Source organism: Saimiri boliviensis, chromosome 2, assembly GCF_048565385.1.
Source record: "Saimiri boliviensis isolate mSaiBol1 chromosome 2, mSaiBol1.pri, whole genome shotgun sequence".
Lineage (NCBI taxonomy): Eukaryota > Metazoa > Chordata > Mammalia > Primates > Cebidae > Saimiri > Saimiri boliviensis.
In genome coordinates, this window is record NC_133450.1 from 60,477,610 (window position 1) to 60,493,419 (window position 15,810).

At 40.3% G+C, this 15,810-nt stretch overlaps 1 protein-coding gene across 1 annotated transcript in view; it reads left to right on the forward strand.

The window, feature by feature from the left end:
• TTC6 (tetratricopeptide repeat domain 6) overlaps window positions 1–15,810 on the forward strand; it is a 246,572-nt gene that overhangs the window by 27,633 nt on the left and 203,129 nt on the right. Inside the window, exon 3 of the mRNA XM_074393424.1 lies at window positions 598–1,533. Within this exon, the coding sequence (XP_074249525.1) occupies window positions 613–1,533 (921 nt within the window). The 5' untranslated portion in view covers window positions 598–612. The remainder of the gene's footprint in view (window positions 1–597; window positions 1,534–15,810) is intronic.

Here is a 15,810-nt window from a genome sequence, read left to right on the forward strand (position 1 = left end):
TACTCAGGAGGCTGAGGTGGGAGGATCACTTGAGCCCAGGAGGCTGAGGCTGTGCTAAGCCGTGATCATGCCACTGTACTCCAGCCACCTGGGCAACAGAGTGAGATATTGTCTCAAAATAAATAAATAAATAAATAAATAAATAAATAAATAAATAAATAAAAAGTGATGAAATACTCTGAACGATATGGGCCGAATGATCCAGGCTCCATGCCACAATTTGTGGCCTTTATTCTGTTGTAGCAGGGGTCCTGCGGATTTTCTATGGCCTGCTTAGTGTGATGCCTGCTTGCCTAGAAGTGGAACACTACATCAGAGTCTAAAGAAAAGTAATGTTAAAAGAAATCCAATAGGAGTTTGGGAAACTTACGCCAAGAAAAATGACTGCTTTAGAGATTTTTCATGGTTCTTGTGAAAGGGCCAATAGGTGGATATAAAATTACATGATAATTTTACCCACTTGTGCCTCAGGGAAGACAGTGAGGTTCCACTGTAAGAAGCTTTGCTGAGCTGGTATTTTATTGATTCCAGTTTTGTTTTATATTTATGTATATACGCACACCACTTATATGATTGTCTTGGGGGTTTACTTTACAGGTCAAATTTGTCAAGATGTCCACTATCCCGAAGCACTTTGGCCTGAAATACAAAGAGGAATCGTACATGTTTAAAGAGCTCGAGAAGGTCCGGCAGGAGACTAAAAAGGATTTTCTCCGATTCAAGCAGAAGTTGGCCTCCAAGCCGGGTGTAGGTGAAGGCCGGGTCCACAGCCCCTACGCCCCCGGCCCGGCCCACCCCGCGCGCCTTTCCCGTGCCGCAGCCCGGACGCCGAGAGGGTCCGCTCCGGCTAAAGGCCCCGCCAGGTCCGCGGCCGCCCTCCTGCAGGAGGTGCTCGGAGGCGCGCCGCGTCCCTCGGGCCTGGGTGAGGCGGCGGCCCCCGGCAAGACCCGGCCTTTTCTCTCCCGGGACTTTGACTTTCGGAGCTCCGCGTTCCTACGGCACCTGCCGCAGAAGAAGCCTCCAGTCATCGCCTCGGGGTTCGGCACGGCCAGACCCGTGGTCCTGCTGCCGCCGCCCGAGCCCCCGGCGAAGCGCAGGGGCTTGCAGAGCCCGCGGCCCGCGGGCCCCAGGCGGGTCCTGGACCTGGCCAGGGGGCGCGAGGAGAGCCAGGCGGCAGCTCCGCTCGCAGGGGCTGGAGAGGGAAAGGCCAGCTCGGTCTCCGCAGGGGACGGCTCCGCGGAGGCGGGCGGCGGGCGGAGGAGAGTGAGGATCCGCACCTGCTTCGTGAGCGAGAGCCGGGCCCGCGAGGCGCCGGGAGCCGCGGGGTTAAGAGCCCGGGGAGAGCGGGAGAGCTGGCCGCCCTGCGACGCGCGGGAGGCCGCCTGGCAGGCGCTGCCGCCCGCCCGCGTGGTCCCCACGTCCATCGAGGAGATCATCGCCTCGCTGCAGTCCGAGGCCCAGCTGGCCTCCGACCAGACCATCAAAGAGCTCATACGGAGCGTCCTTGGCCAGAACTACGACATTAGAATGGAAGTAGGTGAACCAGAGCCAGAGTAACATTTCTCCCAAATGTAATTTGGGGTACATTACATAAGTAAGAGTAGTTTATTATGGATAATGTTTCAGTGCATAGGGTGTCATGTGTTATAACACAAAAACACTGCGGTGTTATTCAAGTTCTTTGCATTTTGTTTGAATTTTCCGTTTAAATTTTTGATTTTCCTGTCTACGAAGTGTATCCTCTTTTCAAAGTGAAGGAAACTGAGCGATGATCCCAAAAATTAGTTCAGAGAACATTAGCTGAAGACTTCAGTAATACATTGCTAGTAGCCTTCCCCTTCAAAGGTTTTTGTGATTATTTAGTATTAAAGGAACAGGCATTTTATGTGAAAAACTCTTTTTTTTTCTGTTACAGTTTAGTATTAATAGTGATGAATTACAGTAAGTGCATTTATATCCTAAGATCAGCATATTACTATTTAATTTATAAGAATTCTATATTTTCATTGAATACCATCTTTTGAAACATTTTTTAAAAGTTTGTTTTCTAGATCTTCCTAATTATAGAGATCTGTAAGAGCTTCTTGTATGCCAAACTCGATGGGACACACTTTATGTGCATTTTTGTCCCCATAACAACCCCATCAGGTCAATAGATAACCAATAAAAGTCCTGTCTGACGTGGAGGCCTTCCAGCTTTAGTGAAGCTAAAAAAGTTTGGCACAGTGTTCTGGAGCTAATGCATGGCAGAGCTGGGATTCCACCCCAGGCAGTCTCATCCGAGACACTGAACTGACACTATGCCCAGGACAGCCCATTGATTCACTATGATTTGTACCTGGCAGGAAGCAAAGCTAGATAGGGTCATATTTAAGTTTAAGGTATTTTGTCCATTATACAGACTTTGCTGTGGCAGGAACATTGACAGCGTAAGTAGTAAGAAGGGAACTTGAGAAAGTTCCACACCCAAAGAAAGAAAGAAATATGAGACATAGTCTTTTTTGAGAATGACAGAAGCAAGAAGATTCTATTACTGTTCTTGGCTGCAGCTACAAATATCTTATCAGTACACAGAATACTGCTACTGCACTATGTCTTTAAAATAGTTTCGGCCCCAGAATACACTGTTGGCTGTGATTTAAGGAATGTGACCATAAAGGGAAAGAAAAACAGGTATGAACAAGAGTCTCTAGTGTTGCCTTTGGCCCAGTGTTTGTGGGCAGAGTATGACAAATGTTCTGGGTTGAGACTCACATCTCCCCATAGTTACTGAACAAGATCAGGGTGACTGCTCAGGTCATTTCAAAATGGGTATTCTAGTTAGATTTTCTGTGAATCTAATAAGAAAAGAAATCAGGGATGCCCAATGAAGAGGCTTAGCAAAGAGAAGAAAGGCCTCGGTGGCCCTTCTTCTGAGTTAGGCCCATATTCTATGACATAGTTAAGGTACTTGACATGAAAAGTGGTTGGTATTAGAAACTGGCCCAGAGGTCTTAACACAGTTGCAGAAAGTTATACTTCAGAGCAGGGTCCCATAAGAAAGATTGTATTTTGAAGGGCTCAAATGGACTTAGGGATATAGGAAGATAAACTATTAAATGAATAAGGAACATTGAAGAGTTTTCTGCTCTTCTACCAGAAGTGTTAATTCCTCCTATGTATTCTTTTTGCGGCGTTTCAGTACCTAAACTGTTTTATGTAGGAAAGCAGCATGGATTGCAGAGCATTAGAATCAGGTGTATCTTGGACAGAATTAGGTTTCTCAGTCCCATCCTTGTTTCTCATTATCTTGATTTTGTGAATGCAGCCTGGACTTTGTTCTTGGTTTTTAAAATTTTGATACCTCCACCCAACAATAATTCCAGAAGTTAGAGATTGCATTTCTTAAAGTAAAATTGGCTTCAGAACTTTAATTAGGGTGAAAAAAGTACAATGGGGAATTTGTTGAAACGGCAATGGGTAGTAGGTGAGAGACAGCAATAAGAATGCAAATATAAAAGTGGTGCCCAAATTATGATTTAAAAAATTCTTAAGAATGTTAGAATAAGGACGTTTATTTTAAACTTTTGGGGCTTATGTAAATGACATTCTTTCCAGGAAAAACAAGGAACATGATTCTTCACTTTAGAAATCATAACTTACAGTCACACAGCAATCCCTAGAACGAAGCCAAGAGGTAAGATGATCTCGGCAGGCTAGACTGTCTATGTTGAGAGCTTGGGAAAGGACGTTGCACATGTAGCATTTGGAGGTCCACCGTGACATGGGCCTAGAGTTGTAAAGAATACAGAGGGTTAAACTTAGCTGTCCAATGTCAGACATCTAAACCAGATTTCTCAACACTGGCACTACTAACATTTTGGGCCACTTAACTTTTCATTGAGGGTGGCTGTTCTGTGAATGGTAGGATGTTTCAAGGAATCCATGGCTTCTACACAATACATACTAGTAGCACCTCCAAAGTCATAATAAAAATGTCTGTTGCCAGATAAACCCTTGAGGTGGGGGCAAAATTGTGCCACCCTCTTTGATCCAATTGAGAACCACTGACCTAAACAGCATGCATGTACCATGGGAGGAGAAGTAAAAACGTTATGAATGTTAGTGTTTGTTTTGCCAAGACGTTCAATAGTATCAGTCACAAAAATACATTCTAAATACATAAGGCTGGGTTCACAGACCACTTTCAAGATGTTAATTGGAGGATGAAGTATCCAGGTGGTTCCTTGCTTCTGTCATGCATGGTTGTTTTTGATCATACAGCTCAAAAGGAAAATGGCTTAATATGACCTAGATAAGAGAGAATTCATAGTCTCAGGTCTCCTATAGCAAATAATACACAGTCTACAAAAATGTTATATTATAACATAACAGGAAAGTTGAAATAGTTATCTGTTTTCTCTATTCTTCCTGCTAAGTAAAACTAACTATAAACCCTGAGCATTATATATAAAACAAATATGAGAAGACTCTAAAAGGTGAATAGCAGGAACTTTGGGACACAAGGAATGACACGGTGGTGAATTCTCTGGCTTTTCTTTTGCAAAATTTCTCCCAGACTTGTAGCTAAAGCATCTGGTAACATAGGAATGTGAATGGTTGCAGCTAGAAAAAGCTGCAACAAAAACCTTCTCTTTAGCCAAAGGATCAGGAAAGGGGCAGCCTAGCAAGACAAAAAACTTTTAGACAATAACTATGTTACTCCAGCTAAATACTGCAGAACAGCCTGTGGCCCCACTCCATCCCACAACTCAAGGCTGAATGGGGAGCCTATATTTCTGATATAATTTGGATATTTGTCCGTACCCAAATCTCATGTTGAATTGTAATATTTAATGTTGCAGGTGGGGCCTGCTGGGAGTTATTTGGGTCATGGTGGGGTCCCTCATGGCTTGGTATTCTCTTTGCAATAGTAAGAGATTTCTTGCAAGATCTGGTCATTTAAAAATGGGTGGCCCCTCCCCGCCACTCTTTCTTGTTCCTGCTTTCATCATGTGAAGTGCTTGCTCCTGCTTTGCCTTCCACCATGATTTTTAGCTTTCTGAGGCCTCCCAGAAGCTGATGCCGGAGCTGTGCTTTCTGTATAGCCAGAAGAACCATGAGCCAATTAAATCTCCTTTCTTTATAAATTACCCAGTCTCAAGTATTTCCTTTTTTTATGATATTAAATCTTTTTTTTTAAATTATTATACTTTAAGTTCTGGGATACATGTCCAGAAAGTACAGGATTGTTACATAGGTGTATATGTGCCACAGTGGTTTGCTGTATCCATCAACCCGTCATCTACATTAGGTATTTCTCCTAATGCTGTCCTTCTCATAGCTCCCCACCCCCTGACAGGCCCTGGTGTATGATGTTTTCCTCCCTGTGTCCATGTGTTCTCATTGTTCAACACCCACTTATGAGTAAGAACATGTGGTGTTTGGTCTTCTGTTTCTGTGTTAGTTTGTTGAGAATGATGGTTTCCAGCTTCATCCATGTCCCTGGAAAGGATATGAACTCATCTTTTTTTATGGCTGCATAGTATTCCATGGTGTATATGTGCCACATTTTCTTTATCCAGTCTATCTTTGATGGGCATTTGGGTTAGTTGCAAGTCTTTGTAATTGTGAATAGTGCTGCAATAACATACATGTGCATTTGTCTTCATAGTAGAATGATTTATAATCCTTTGTGTATATACCTAGTAATGGGATTGCTGCGTTAAGTGGTATTTCTGGCTCTAGATCCTTGAGAAATTGCCACACTGTCTTCCACAATGGTTGAACTAATTTACATTCCCATCAACAGGGTAAAAGCATTCCTATTTCTCCACATCCTCTCCAGCATCTGCTGTTTCCTGACTTTTTATTTATTTATTTATTTTTTTGGGACAAAGTTTCACTCTTGTTGCCCAGGTTGGAGTGCAATGGCATGATCTCAGTTCACTGCAACCTCTGCCTCCTGGGTTTAAGCAATTCTCCTGCCTCAGCCTCCTGAGTAGCTGGGACCACAGGCATGCACCACCATACCCAGCTAATTTTGTATTTTTAGTAGAGACGGGGTTTCACCATGTTGGTCAGGCTAATCTTGAACTTCTGACCTCAGGTGATCTGCCCACCTCGATCTCTCAAAGTGCTGGGATTACAGGTGTGAGCCACCATGCCTGGCCTGTTTTCTCACATTTTAATGATCACCATTCTAACTGGTTTGAGATAGTATTTCATTGTGATTTTGATTTGCGTTTCTCTAATGACCAGTGATGCTGAACTTTTTTTCATATGTTCGTTGGCCGAATAAATGTCTTCTTTTGAGAAATGTCTGTTCATATTATTTACTCATTTTCTGATGGGATTGTTTTTTTTCTTGTAAATTTGTTTAAGTTCCTTGTAGATTCCAGATATTAGCCCTTTGTCAGATAGATTACAAAAATTTTCTCCCATTCTGTAGGTTGCCTCTTGACTCTGATGAAAGTTTCTTTTGCTGTGTAGAAGCTCTTTAGTTTAATTAGATTCCAGTTGTCAATTTTGGCTTTTGTTGCCATCACTTTTGGTGTTTTAGTCATGAAGTCTTTGCCCATGCCTGTGTCCTGAATGATATTGCTTAGGTTTTCTTCTAGGGTTTTTATGGTTTTAGGTTTTACATTTAAGTTTTTAATCCATCTTGAGTTAATTTTTGTATAAGGTATAAGAAAGGGGTTCAGTTTCAGTTTTCTGCATATGACTAGCCAGTTTTTCCAACAGCATTTATTAAATAGTGAATCATTTCCCCATTGCTTGTTTTTGTCAGGTTTGTCAAAGATCAGATGGTTGTATGTGTGTGGGATTATTTCTGAGGTCTCTGTTCCATTGGTCTATAGATCTGTTTTGGTAGCAGTACCATGCTGTTTTGTTTACTGTAGCTTTGTATTATTGTTTGAAGTCAGGTAGCGTGATGCCTCCAGCTTTGTTCTTTTTGGTTAGGATTGTCTTGTCTATATGGGCTCTTTTTTGGTTCCATATGAAATTTGAAGTAGTTGTTTTCTAATTCTGTGAAGAAAGTCAATGGTAGCTTGATGGCAACAGCATTGAATCTGTAACTTACTTTGGGCAGTATGGGCATTTTCATGATACTGATTCTATCCATGAGCATGGATTTTTTTCCATTTGTTTGTGTCTTCTCTTATTTCTTTGAGCAGTGGTTTGTAGTTCTCCTTGAAGAGGTCCTTCACATCCCTTATAAGTTGTATTCCTAGGGATTTTATTCTCTTTGTAGCAATTGTGAATTGGAGTTCACCCATGATTTGGCTATTATTGGTATATAGGAATGCTTGTGATTTTTACACATTAATTTTGTATTCTGAGACTTTGCTGAAGTTTCTTATCAGCTTAAGGAGATTTTGGGCTGAGACAATGGGGTTTTCTAAATATACAATCATGTCATGTGCAAAGGGAGACAATTAGATTTTCTCTCTTCCTATTTGAATACCCTTTATTTCTTTCTCTTGCCTGATTGTCCTGGCTAGAACTTCCAATACTATGTTGAATAGGAGTGATGAGAGAGGGCATCCTTATCTTGTGCTGGTTTTCAAAGGGAATGCTTCCAACTATTGCCCATTCAGTATGATATTGGCTATGGGGTTGTCATAAATAACTCTCATTATTTTGAGGTGCATTCCGTTTCCATCGATACTGATTTTATTGAGAGTTTTTAGCATGTAGGGGTGTTGACTTTTATTGAAGGCCTTTTCTACATCTATTGAGATAATCATGTGGTTTTTGTCATTGGTTCTGTTTATATGATGGATTATTGATTTGCGTATGTTGAACCAGGCTTGTAGCCCAGTGATGAGGCCAACTTGATCTTGGTGGATAAGCTTTTTGATGTGCTGCTGGATTTGGTTTGCCAGTATTTTATTGAGGATTTTCCTCAGGGATATTGGCCTGAAATTTTTTTGTTGTTGTCTCTGCGAGGTTTTGATATCAGGATGATGCTGGCCTCATAAAATGAGTTATGGAGGAGTCCCTCTTTTTCTATTGTTTGAAATAGTTACAGAAAGAATGGTACCAGCTCCTTTTTGTACCTCTGGTAGAATTCGGCTGTGAATCTGTCTGGTCTTGGGCTTTTTTTGGTTGGTATGCTATTAGTTACTGTCTCAATTTCAGAACTTGTTATTGGTCTATTCAGGAATTCAGCTTCTTCCTGATTTAGTCTTTGGAGGGTGTATGTGTCCAGGAATGTATACATTTCTTCTAGATTTTCTAGTTTATTGAAATGGAGGTGTTTATAGGATTTTCTGATGATAATTTGTATTTCTGTGGGATCAGTGGTGATATCCTCCTTCTCATATTTTATTGTGTCTATTTGATTCTTCTCTCTTTTCTTCTTTATTAGTCTGACTTCAGTCTATCTATTTTGTTAATCTTTTCAAAAAACGATCTCCTGGATTCATTGATTTTTTTTGAAGGGTTTTTCATGTCTCTATTTCCCTTAGTTCTGCTCTGATCTTAGTTATTTCTTGTCTTCTGCTAGCCTTTCAATTTGTTTGCTCTTGCTTCTCTTAGTTCTTTTAATTGCGATGTTAGGGTGTTGATTTTAGATCTTTCATGCTTTCACTTGTGGGCATTTAGTGCTATAAATTTCCCTCTAAACCGTGCTGTAGCTGTGTCCCAGAGATTCTGGTGTGTTGTGTCTTTGTTCTCATTGGTTTCAAAGAACTTATTTATTTCTGCCTTAATTTTGTTATTACCCACTAGTCATTCAGGAGTAGGTTGTTCAGTTTCCATGTAGTTGTACAGTTTTGAATGAGTTTCTTAATCCTGAATTCTAATTTGATTGCACTGTGGTCTGAAAGACTGTTTGATAGGATTTATATTCTTTGGCGTTTGCTGAGAAGTGTTTTACTTCCAATTATGTCATTAATTTTAGAAGAAGTGTGATGTGCTGAGAAGAACATATGCTCTGTTGATTTGGGGTGGAGAGTTCTCTAGATGTCTATTAGATCCACTTGGTCCAGAGCTGAGTTCAAGTCTTGAATATCTTTGTTAATTTCTGTCTCATTGATCTGTCTGATATTGACAGTGGGGTGTTAAAATCTCCCACTATTATTATGTGGGAGTCAAGTCTCATTTTAGTCTCTAAAAACTTGCTTTATGAATCTGGGTGCTCCTGTATTGGTTGCATATGTATTTAGGATAGTTAGTTCTTCTCGTTGCATTGAGCGCTTTACCATTATGTAATGCCCTTCTTTGCCTTTTTGGATTTTTGTTGGTTTAAAGTCTGTCTTATCAGACTAGGATTGCAACCCCTGATTATTTTTCTTTATTTTTTCTTTCCATTTGCTTGGTAAATATTCCTCCATCCCTTTATTTTGAGCCTTTGTATGTCTTTGCATGTGAGATGGGTCTCCTGAATACAGCACACCAATGGGTCTTGACTCTTCATCCAGTTTGCCAGTCTGTGCCTTTTAGTTGGGGAATTTAGCCTGTTTACATTTAAGATTAATATTGTTATTTGTGAATTTGGTCCTGTCATTATGATTAGCTGGTTATTTTGCCTGTTAGTTGATGCAGTTTCTTCATATTGTCAATGGTCTTTACAATTTGGTATGTTTTTGCAGTTGCTGGTACTGGTTTTTCCTTTCCATATTTAGTGGTTCCTTCAGGAGCTCTTGTAAGGCAGGCCTGGTGATGACAAACTCTCTCAGCATTTGCTTGTCTGTAAAGGATTTTTGTTGTCCTTCTCTTATGAAGCTTAGTTTGGCTGGATATGAAATTCTGGGTTGAAAATTATTTTCTTTAAGAATGTTGACTATTGCCTCCCTGCCCCCTGCCCTCCACCGCTGTGGCTTGTTGGGTTTCTGCAGAGAGATTCATTGTTATTCTAATGGGCTTCCCTTTGTGGGTAACCTGACCTTTCTCTCTGCTGGCCCTAACATTTTTTCCTTCATTTCAACCTTGCTGAATCTGATGATTATGTGTCTTGGGGTTGCTCTTCTTGGGGGAGTATCTTAGCGGTGTTCTCTATATTTCCTGAATTTGAATGTTGGTCTGTCTTGCTAGATTGGGAAAGTTTTCCTGGATAATATCCTGAAGAGTGGTTTCCAGCTTGGTTCCATTCTCCCCGTCACTTTCAGGTACACCAATCAAATGTGGGTTTGGTCTTTTTACATAGTTCCATATTTTTTGGAGGCTTTGTTCATTCCTTTTCTTTCTTTTTTTCTCTAATCTTGTGTTCAGGCTTTATTTCATTAAGTTGATCTTCAATCTATGACATCCTTTCTTCCACTTGATCAATTCAGCTGCTCATATTTGTGTATGCTTCATGAAGTTCTCATGCTGTGTTTTTCAGTTTCATCAGGTAATTTATGTTCTTCTCTAAACTGGTTATTCTAGTTAGCGAAACCTCTAACCTTTTTTCAATGTTCTTAGCTTCCTTGCATTGGGTTAGAACATGCTCCTTTAGCTTGGAGGAGTTTGTTATTACCCACCTTCTGAAGCCTACTTCTGTCAATTTTTCAAACTCATTCTCCATCCAGTTTTGTTCCCTTGCTGGCGAGGAGTTGTGATCTCTTGGATGAGAATAGGCATTCTGGTTTTTGGAATTTTCAGCCTTTTTGCATTGGTTTTTCTTCATCTTTGTGGATTTATCTACCTTTGGTCTTTGATGTTGGTGACCTTCAGATGGGGTTTTTGTTTGGACGTCCTTTTGGTTGATGTTGATGCTATTCCTTTTTGCTTGTTAGGCCCCTCTAACAGTCTGGCCTCTCTGCTGCAGGTCTGCTGGAGTTTAATGGAGGTCCACTCCAGACCCTGTTTGCCTGGATATCACCAGTGGAGGCTGCAGAACAGCAAATATTGCTGCCTGTTACTTTTTCCGGAAGCTTCGTGCAGAGGGGCACCTATCAGATCCTAGCCAGAGCTTTCCTGTATGAGGGTTTGTCGACCCCTACTGGGAGGTGTCTCTCAGTCAGGAGGTACAGGGGTCAGGGACCCACTTGAGGAGACATCTGTCCCTTAGCAGAGCTCGAGTGCTGTGCTGGCAGATCCACTGTTCTCTTCAGAGCTGCCAGGCAGGAACATTTCAGTCTGCTGAAACTGCACCCATAGTTGCTCCTCCCCCCAGGTGCTCTGTCCCAGAGAGATGGGAGTTTTATGAATAAGTCCCTGACAGAGGCTGCTGCCTTTCCTTCTGAGATGTCCTGCCCAGAGAGGAGGAATCTAGATAGGCAGTCTGACTACAGTGGCTTTGCTGAGCTGCAGGGGACTCTGCCCAGTTAGAACTTCCTGGTGGCTTTGTTTACACTGTGTGGGGAAAACTGCCTGCTCAAGCCTCAGTAATGGCAGATGCCCTTCCCCACACCAATGTTGAGCTTCCCAGGTTGACTTCAAACTGCCGTGCTGGCAGTGAGAATTTCAAGCTAGTGGTTCTTAGCTTCTGGGCTGTGTAAGCGTGGGATCCACTGAGCTAGACAACTTGGCTCCCTGGCTTCAGCCCCCTCTCCAGGGAAGTGAATGGTTCTGTGTTGCTGGCATTCCAGGTGCCACTGCGGTATGGGAAAAAAACAAAAAAACAAAGAACCCTTGGAGCTAGCTCAGTGTCTACCCAAACAGTTTTGTGCTTAAAACTATCTGCCCAGTTTTGTGCTTAAAACCCAGGGCTCTGGCGAAATAGGCACCCAAGGGAATCTCCTTGCCTATGAGTTGTGAAGACTGGGGGAAAAGCAAAGTATCTCAGCTGAAATGCACTGTTCCTCACAGTACAGTCCCTCTCAGCTTCCCTTGGCTAGTGGAGGGAGTTCCCTGACCACTTTCACTTCCCAGGTGAGGAGATGCACCACCCTCCTTTGGCCAGCCCTCCATAGGATGCACCTATTGTCTAACCAATCCCAATAAGATGAGCCTGGTACCTCATTTGGAAATGCAGAAATCACCCACCTTCTGTGTTGATCTTTCTGGGAGCTGCAGACTAGAGCTGTTCCTATTCAGTCATCCTGCGAGCCAGGTATTTCTTAATAGCAACACAAGAACAGCCTAATATAATTTCCAATATCAATGGGCTGTAAGAATTTCCCCCAACCCATTCCCAGTGGGATGGTGACAATGGAGTGTCTAGACTTTCAACACTGCCCAGAAGTAAAGAAGCTACCCTCTACCTCTTCCCTCTGATGTCATTGAAGTCCAAGTGAAGAAGAGTAATGAGACACTCTTATTCTTTCCAAGTAGGATGAGATCAGCAGAAGCCAAGTGGGGAGGCAGAACTCCTAGCCCCACCACTGCAGTAACAAGGAGGCCCCCATACCTGTTGCCAGTGGAGGCTGAGTGGGAACCTAGATTTCTACCTCTACCTGGCAGTAATAGGGGAAGTGCACTGCCTCCCTGCACTGATTCTATTTGAACAGTGTCAGAGAAAGCCAGCTAAAACAGAAATCCTAAGTAATATCTGAATTCTCATAATACCCCAAATGTCCAGGTTTTAATAGAAAATTACTTATTATGCCAATATCCAGAAATATCTCAATTTGAAAGAAAAAAAGACAATTAATAGATGCCATAAGTGAGATGACAATGATGTTTGAATTATCTAACAGATTTTAAAGCAGCTCCTCCACCAAAACACTTCAATAAGCAATTATGAATGTATTCGAAACAAATGGAAAAGTAGGAATTCTTAGCAGAGAAGTAGAAAGTCTCAGTAAAGAAACAAATTCAAAGAAGAACCAAAGGAAATTTTTAGTACTGGAAAATACAATAACTGAAATAGAAACTCAATGAGTAGGCTCATTAGCTGAATGGAGAAGACAGAGGTAAAATCAGTGAACTTGAAGAACAATACAACATATTTGAGCTGAAAACAAAGACAGTAGACTGAGAGAAAAAAAATGACAGAATCTTACAGACCTGTGGGTCTAAAACAGAAGATATAACTTGATGTCATTATAGTCCTGAAACAAGAGGAAAAAGACAACAAGACTCAAAAAGTACAGAAAGAAACAATGGCTAGAAACTTCCCAAATGTCCAAATACAGGAGACTTAAACCTACATATATTCAAGAGGATGCTGAGTGAATTCCAAACCAAAGAAATCCACACTAAGACACATAATAGTAACACTTCTGAAAACTAAAGTCAAAGAAACAAAAATTTAACACAGTGAGAAACAACAGGCTACCTATAGGAAATAATAATATGATGGTAGATTTCTAATTGAAAACCATGATAGTCAGAAGGAATTGACAGCATTCTGAAGTACTGAAAGAAAAGAACTGTCTACCTGAATTCTATTTGCAGTGAAATGACTTCTTAAGAATGAAAGGGAAATCAAGACATTCTCAGGTGATGTAAACTAGGATTTTTTTTTTCTGGCATTCTATCCTAATAGGATGACTAAAGGAAGTTCTCTAAACAGAAAAGATTAGAAAAAAGGATTCTTGGAGGACTAGGAGGAAAGAGCATACTGAACAAAAACTATGGTTTTATACAATAGACTTTTCTTCTCGAGTTTTCTAGAATGTGTTTGATGATTGATGCTAGAATTATAACACCATCTGATGTGGTTCTAAATGTAGGTAGAGGAAATATTTAAGACAATTATAGATAGAGAAGTTAAAGTGGACATAAAGGGAGGTAAGGTTTCCATGTGTCACTCTAATTGGAACAATTTCCATGCCAGAAGACCATGCTACTGGTACTGGCATAATGTACTACCTAGGGAAATGACTAAAAAAGATATACAAAGTGACTGACTCAAAAAATAAAAAAATAAAACACTATAGACACCTCAAAATAGAATTATAAAAAATGTTGCTGCCCATAAGGAGACAGATAAAACAGAAAGAACAAAAAGTAAAGTGGCAGACTTAAATCCTAAGGTATCAAAAACTGTAAGTGGTCTAAATATACCAAATGAAAGACAGAGATTGGCAGGTGGTTTAAAAACATGACTCAGTGATATGTTGTGTACAAGAAATGTTTTTCCAACATGATGATATTGGCAGGTTGAAAGTAAAGTATGAAAAATATGTATTATGCATATATTAATTGGGAGGAAGCAGGAGTGGCTATATTAATACCAGATAAGGTAGACTTCAGAGCAAAGAAAATTACCGGAGATGGCCAGATGTGGTGGCTTATGCCTGTAATCCCAGCACTTTGGGAAGATCCACCTGACCAACATGGTGAAATCATCCTGTCTCTACTAAAAATGCAAAAATTAGTCAGGTGTGCTTGTTCATGCCTGTAATCCCAGTTACTCGGGAGGCTGACTCAGGAGAATCTCTTTAACCTGGAAGGTGAAGGTTGCAGTGAGCCGAGATTGCACCCACCATTGCACTCCAGCCCTTGGCAACAAGAGTGAAATTCTGTCTCAAAAAAAGAAAAAGAAAAAGAAAAGAAAAATGTAAAAGAAAAAGAACAAAAGAAAGGCATACAGAAAGAAGGATAGAAAGAGAAAAAAAGAGAAAGAAAGAAAGAAGAAAGAAAGAAAATTACCAGAGACAAGGAGGACTTTATGATATTATAAAAGAATCAACCTACTAGGAAGACCAACCACAATTTTAAGTGTGTATTTACCAAATAACAGAGCTACAAAATATGTGAAGTAAAAACTGGAAGGAGAGATAGACAAATTGAACATTATAGTTAAAAATACATAACACCCTTCTTTCAGCAATTGGTAGAAAAACTAGACAGAATATCCCTAAGGATATAGAATAACTCAAGGACCCTAACAGCCACTAGGCTCTAACCTACATTTTTAGAATACTTTGCCCAACAACAGCAGAGTACTCATTTTTATTGACTGCCCACGGATCATATACTAAGATGGACCACATTTTGGGCCATAAAATGAACCTTAATACATCTAAAAGAATTGAAACTATGTAGAGTGTGTTCTCTGATCATATGGAATCAAACTAGAAATTGGTAACAAAATGATAATAGGAAAATCTCCAAACACTTAGAAACTAAACAATATAATTCTGAATAATCCATGGGTCAAAAAGGAAGTATGAGGAAAATTAAAAAAAATAGAGCTGAATTTTAAACAATACATGTCAAAATTTGTATACCATAGCTAAAGTAATGATGAGGGGAAAATTAATAGCACTAAATGTATACATTAGGAAAGAGAAGAAGTATCATATCAATTATCTAACTTCCTACCTAATATTATAATGGCTGGTTTACTGAACTATAAGTAACATGGTATCCACTTGTAAGCAAATTACATTTAAAGCCATTTGATCGAAGCAAATTTTATTACAGTTATTGACAAACAGATTTCCAAACTTTAATGGAAAGGCAGAGGAAGTAGAATGGTTACAATAATTTTGAAGAAGAAAAAAAGTGAGAGATACCAGTGTACCTTATTGCAAGCTTTATTATTTAGATATAGTAATCAAGACTCTGTGATATTGGGGAGGAAAGAGAGATAGTAGAACAGAATAGAGAACATAGCAGTGGAGCCACACAGACATGCCCCAGTGATTTGACAAAGTGAAGAAGCAGTTAACTTCATTCCAACAAGTAGTACTGGAACTAATAGACATCCACAAGCCAAAAAACAAACAAATAAACAAAACAACAAAAAACCCACAAAGAACAAAGCAACAACAACAAAAAGCGCCTCAATCTGTCTCATGGACTTAAATATAAAACAATAAAACTTTCAGACAAAAACAAAGAAGAAAATCTTCTAAATCTCAGGCTATGAAAGAGTCCTCAGACTTGACGCTCAAAGCTTGATCCAAAAGACAAATTGCGAAATTGGACATTACCCAAATTAAATTTTTGTTGTTGTTCTGCAAAAGACCCTGTTAAGAGAATAAAAAGGCAAGCTGTGGATTGGGA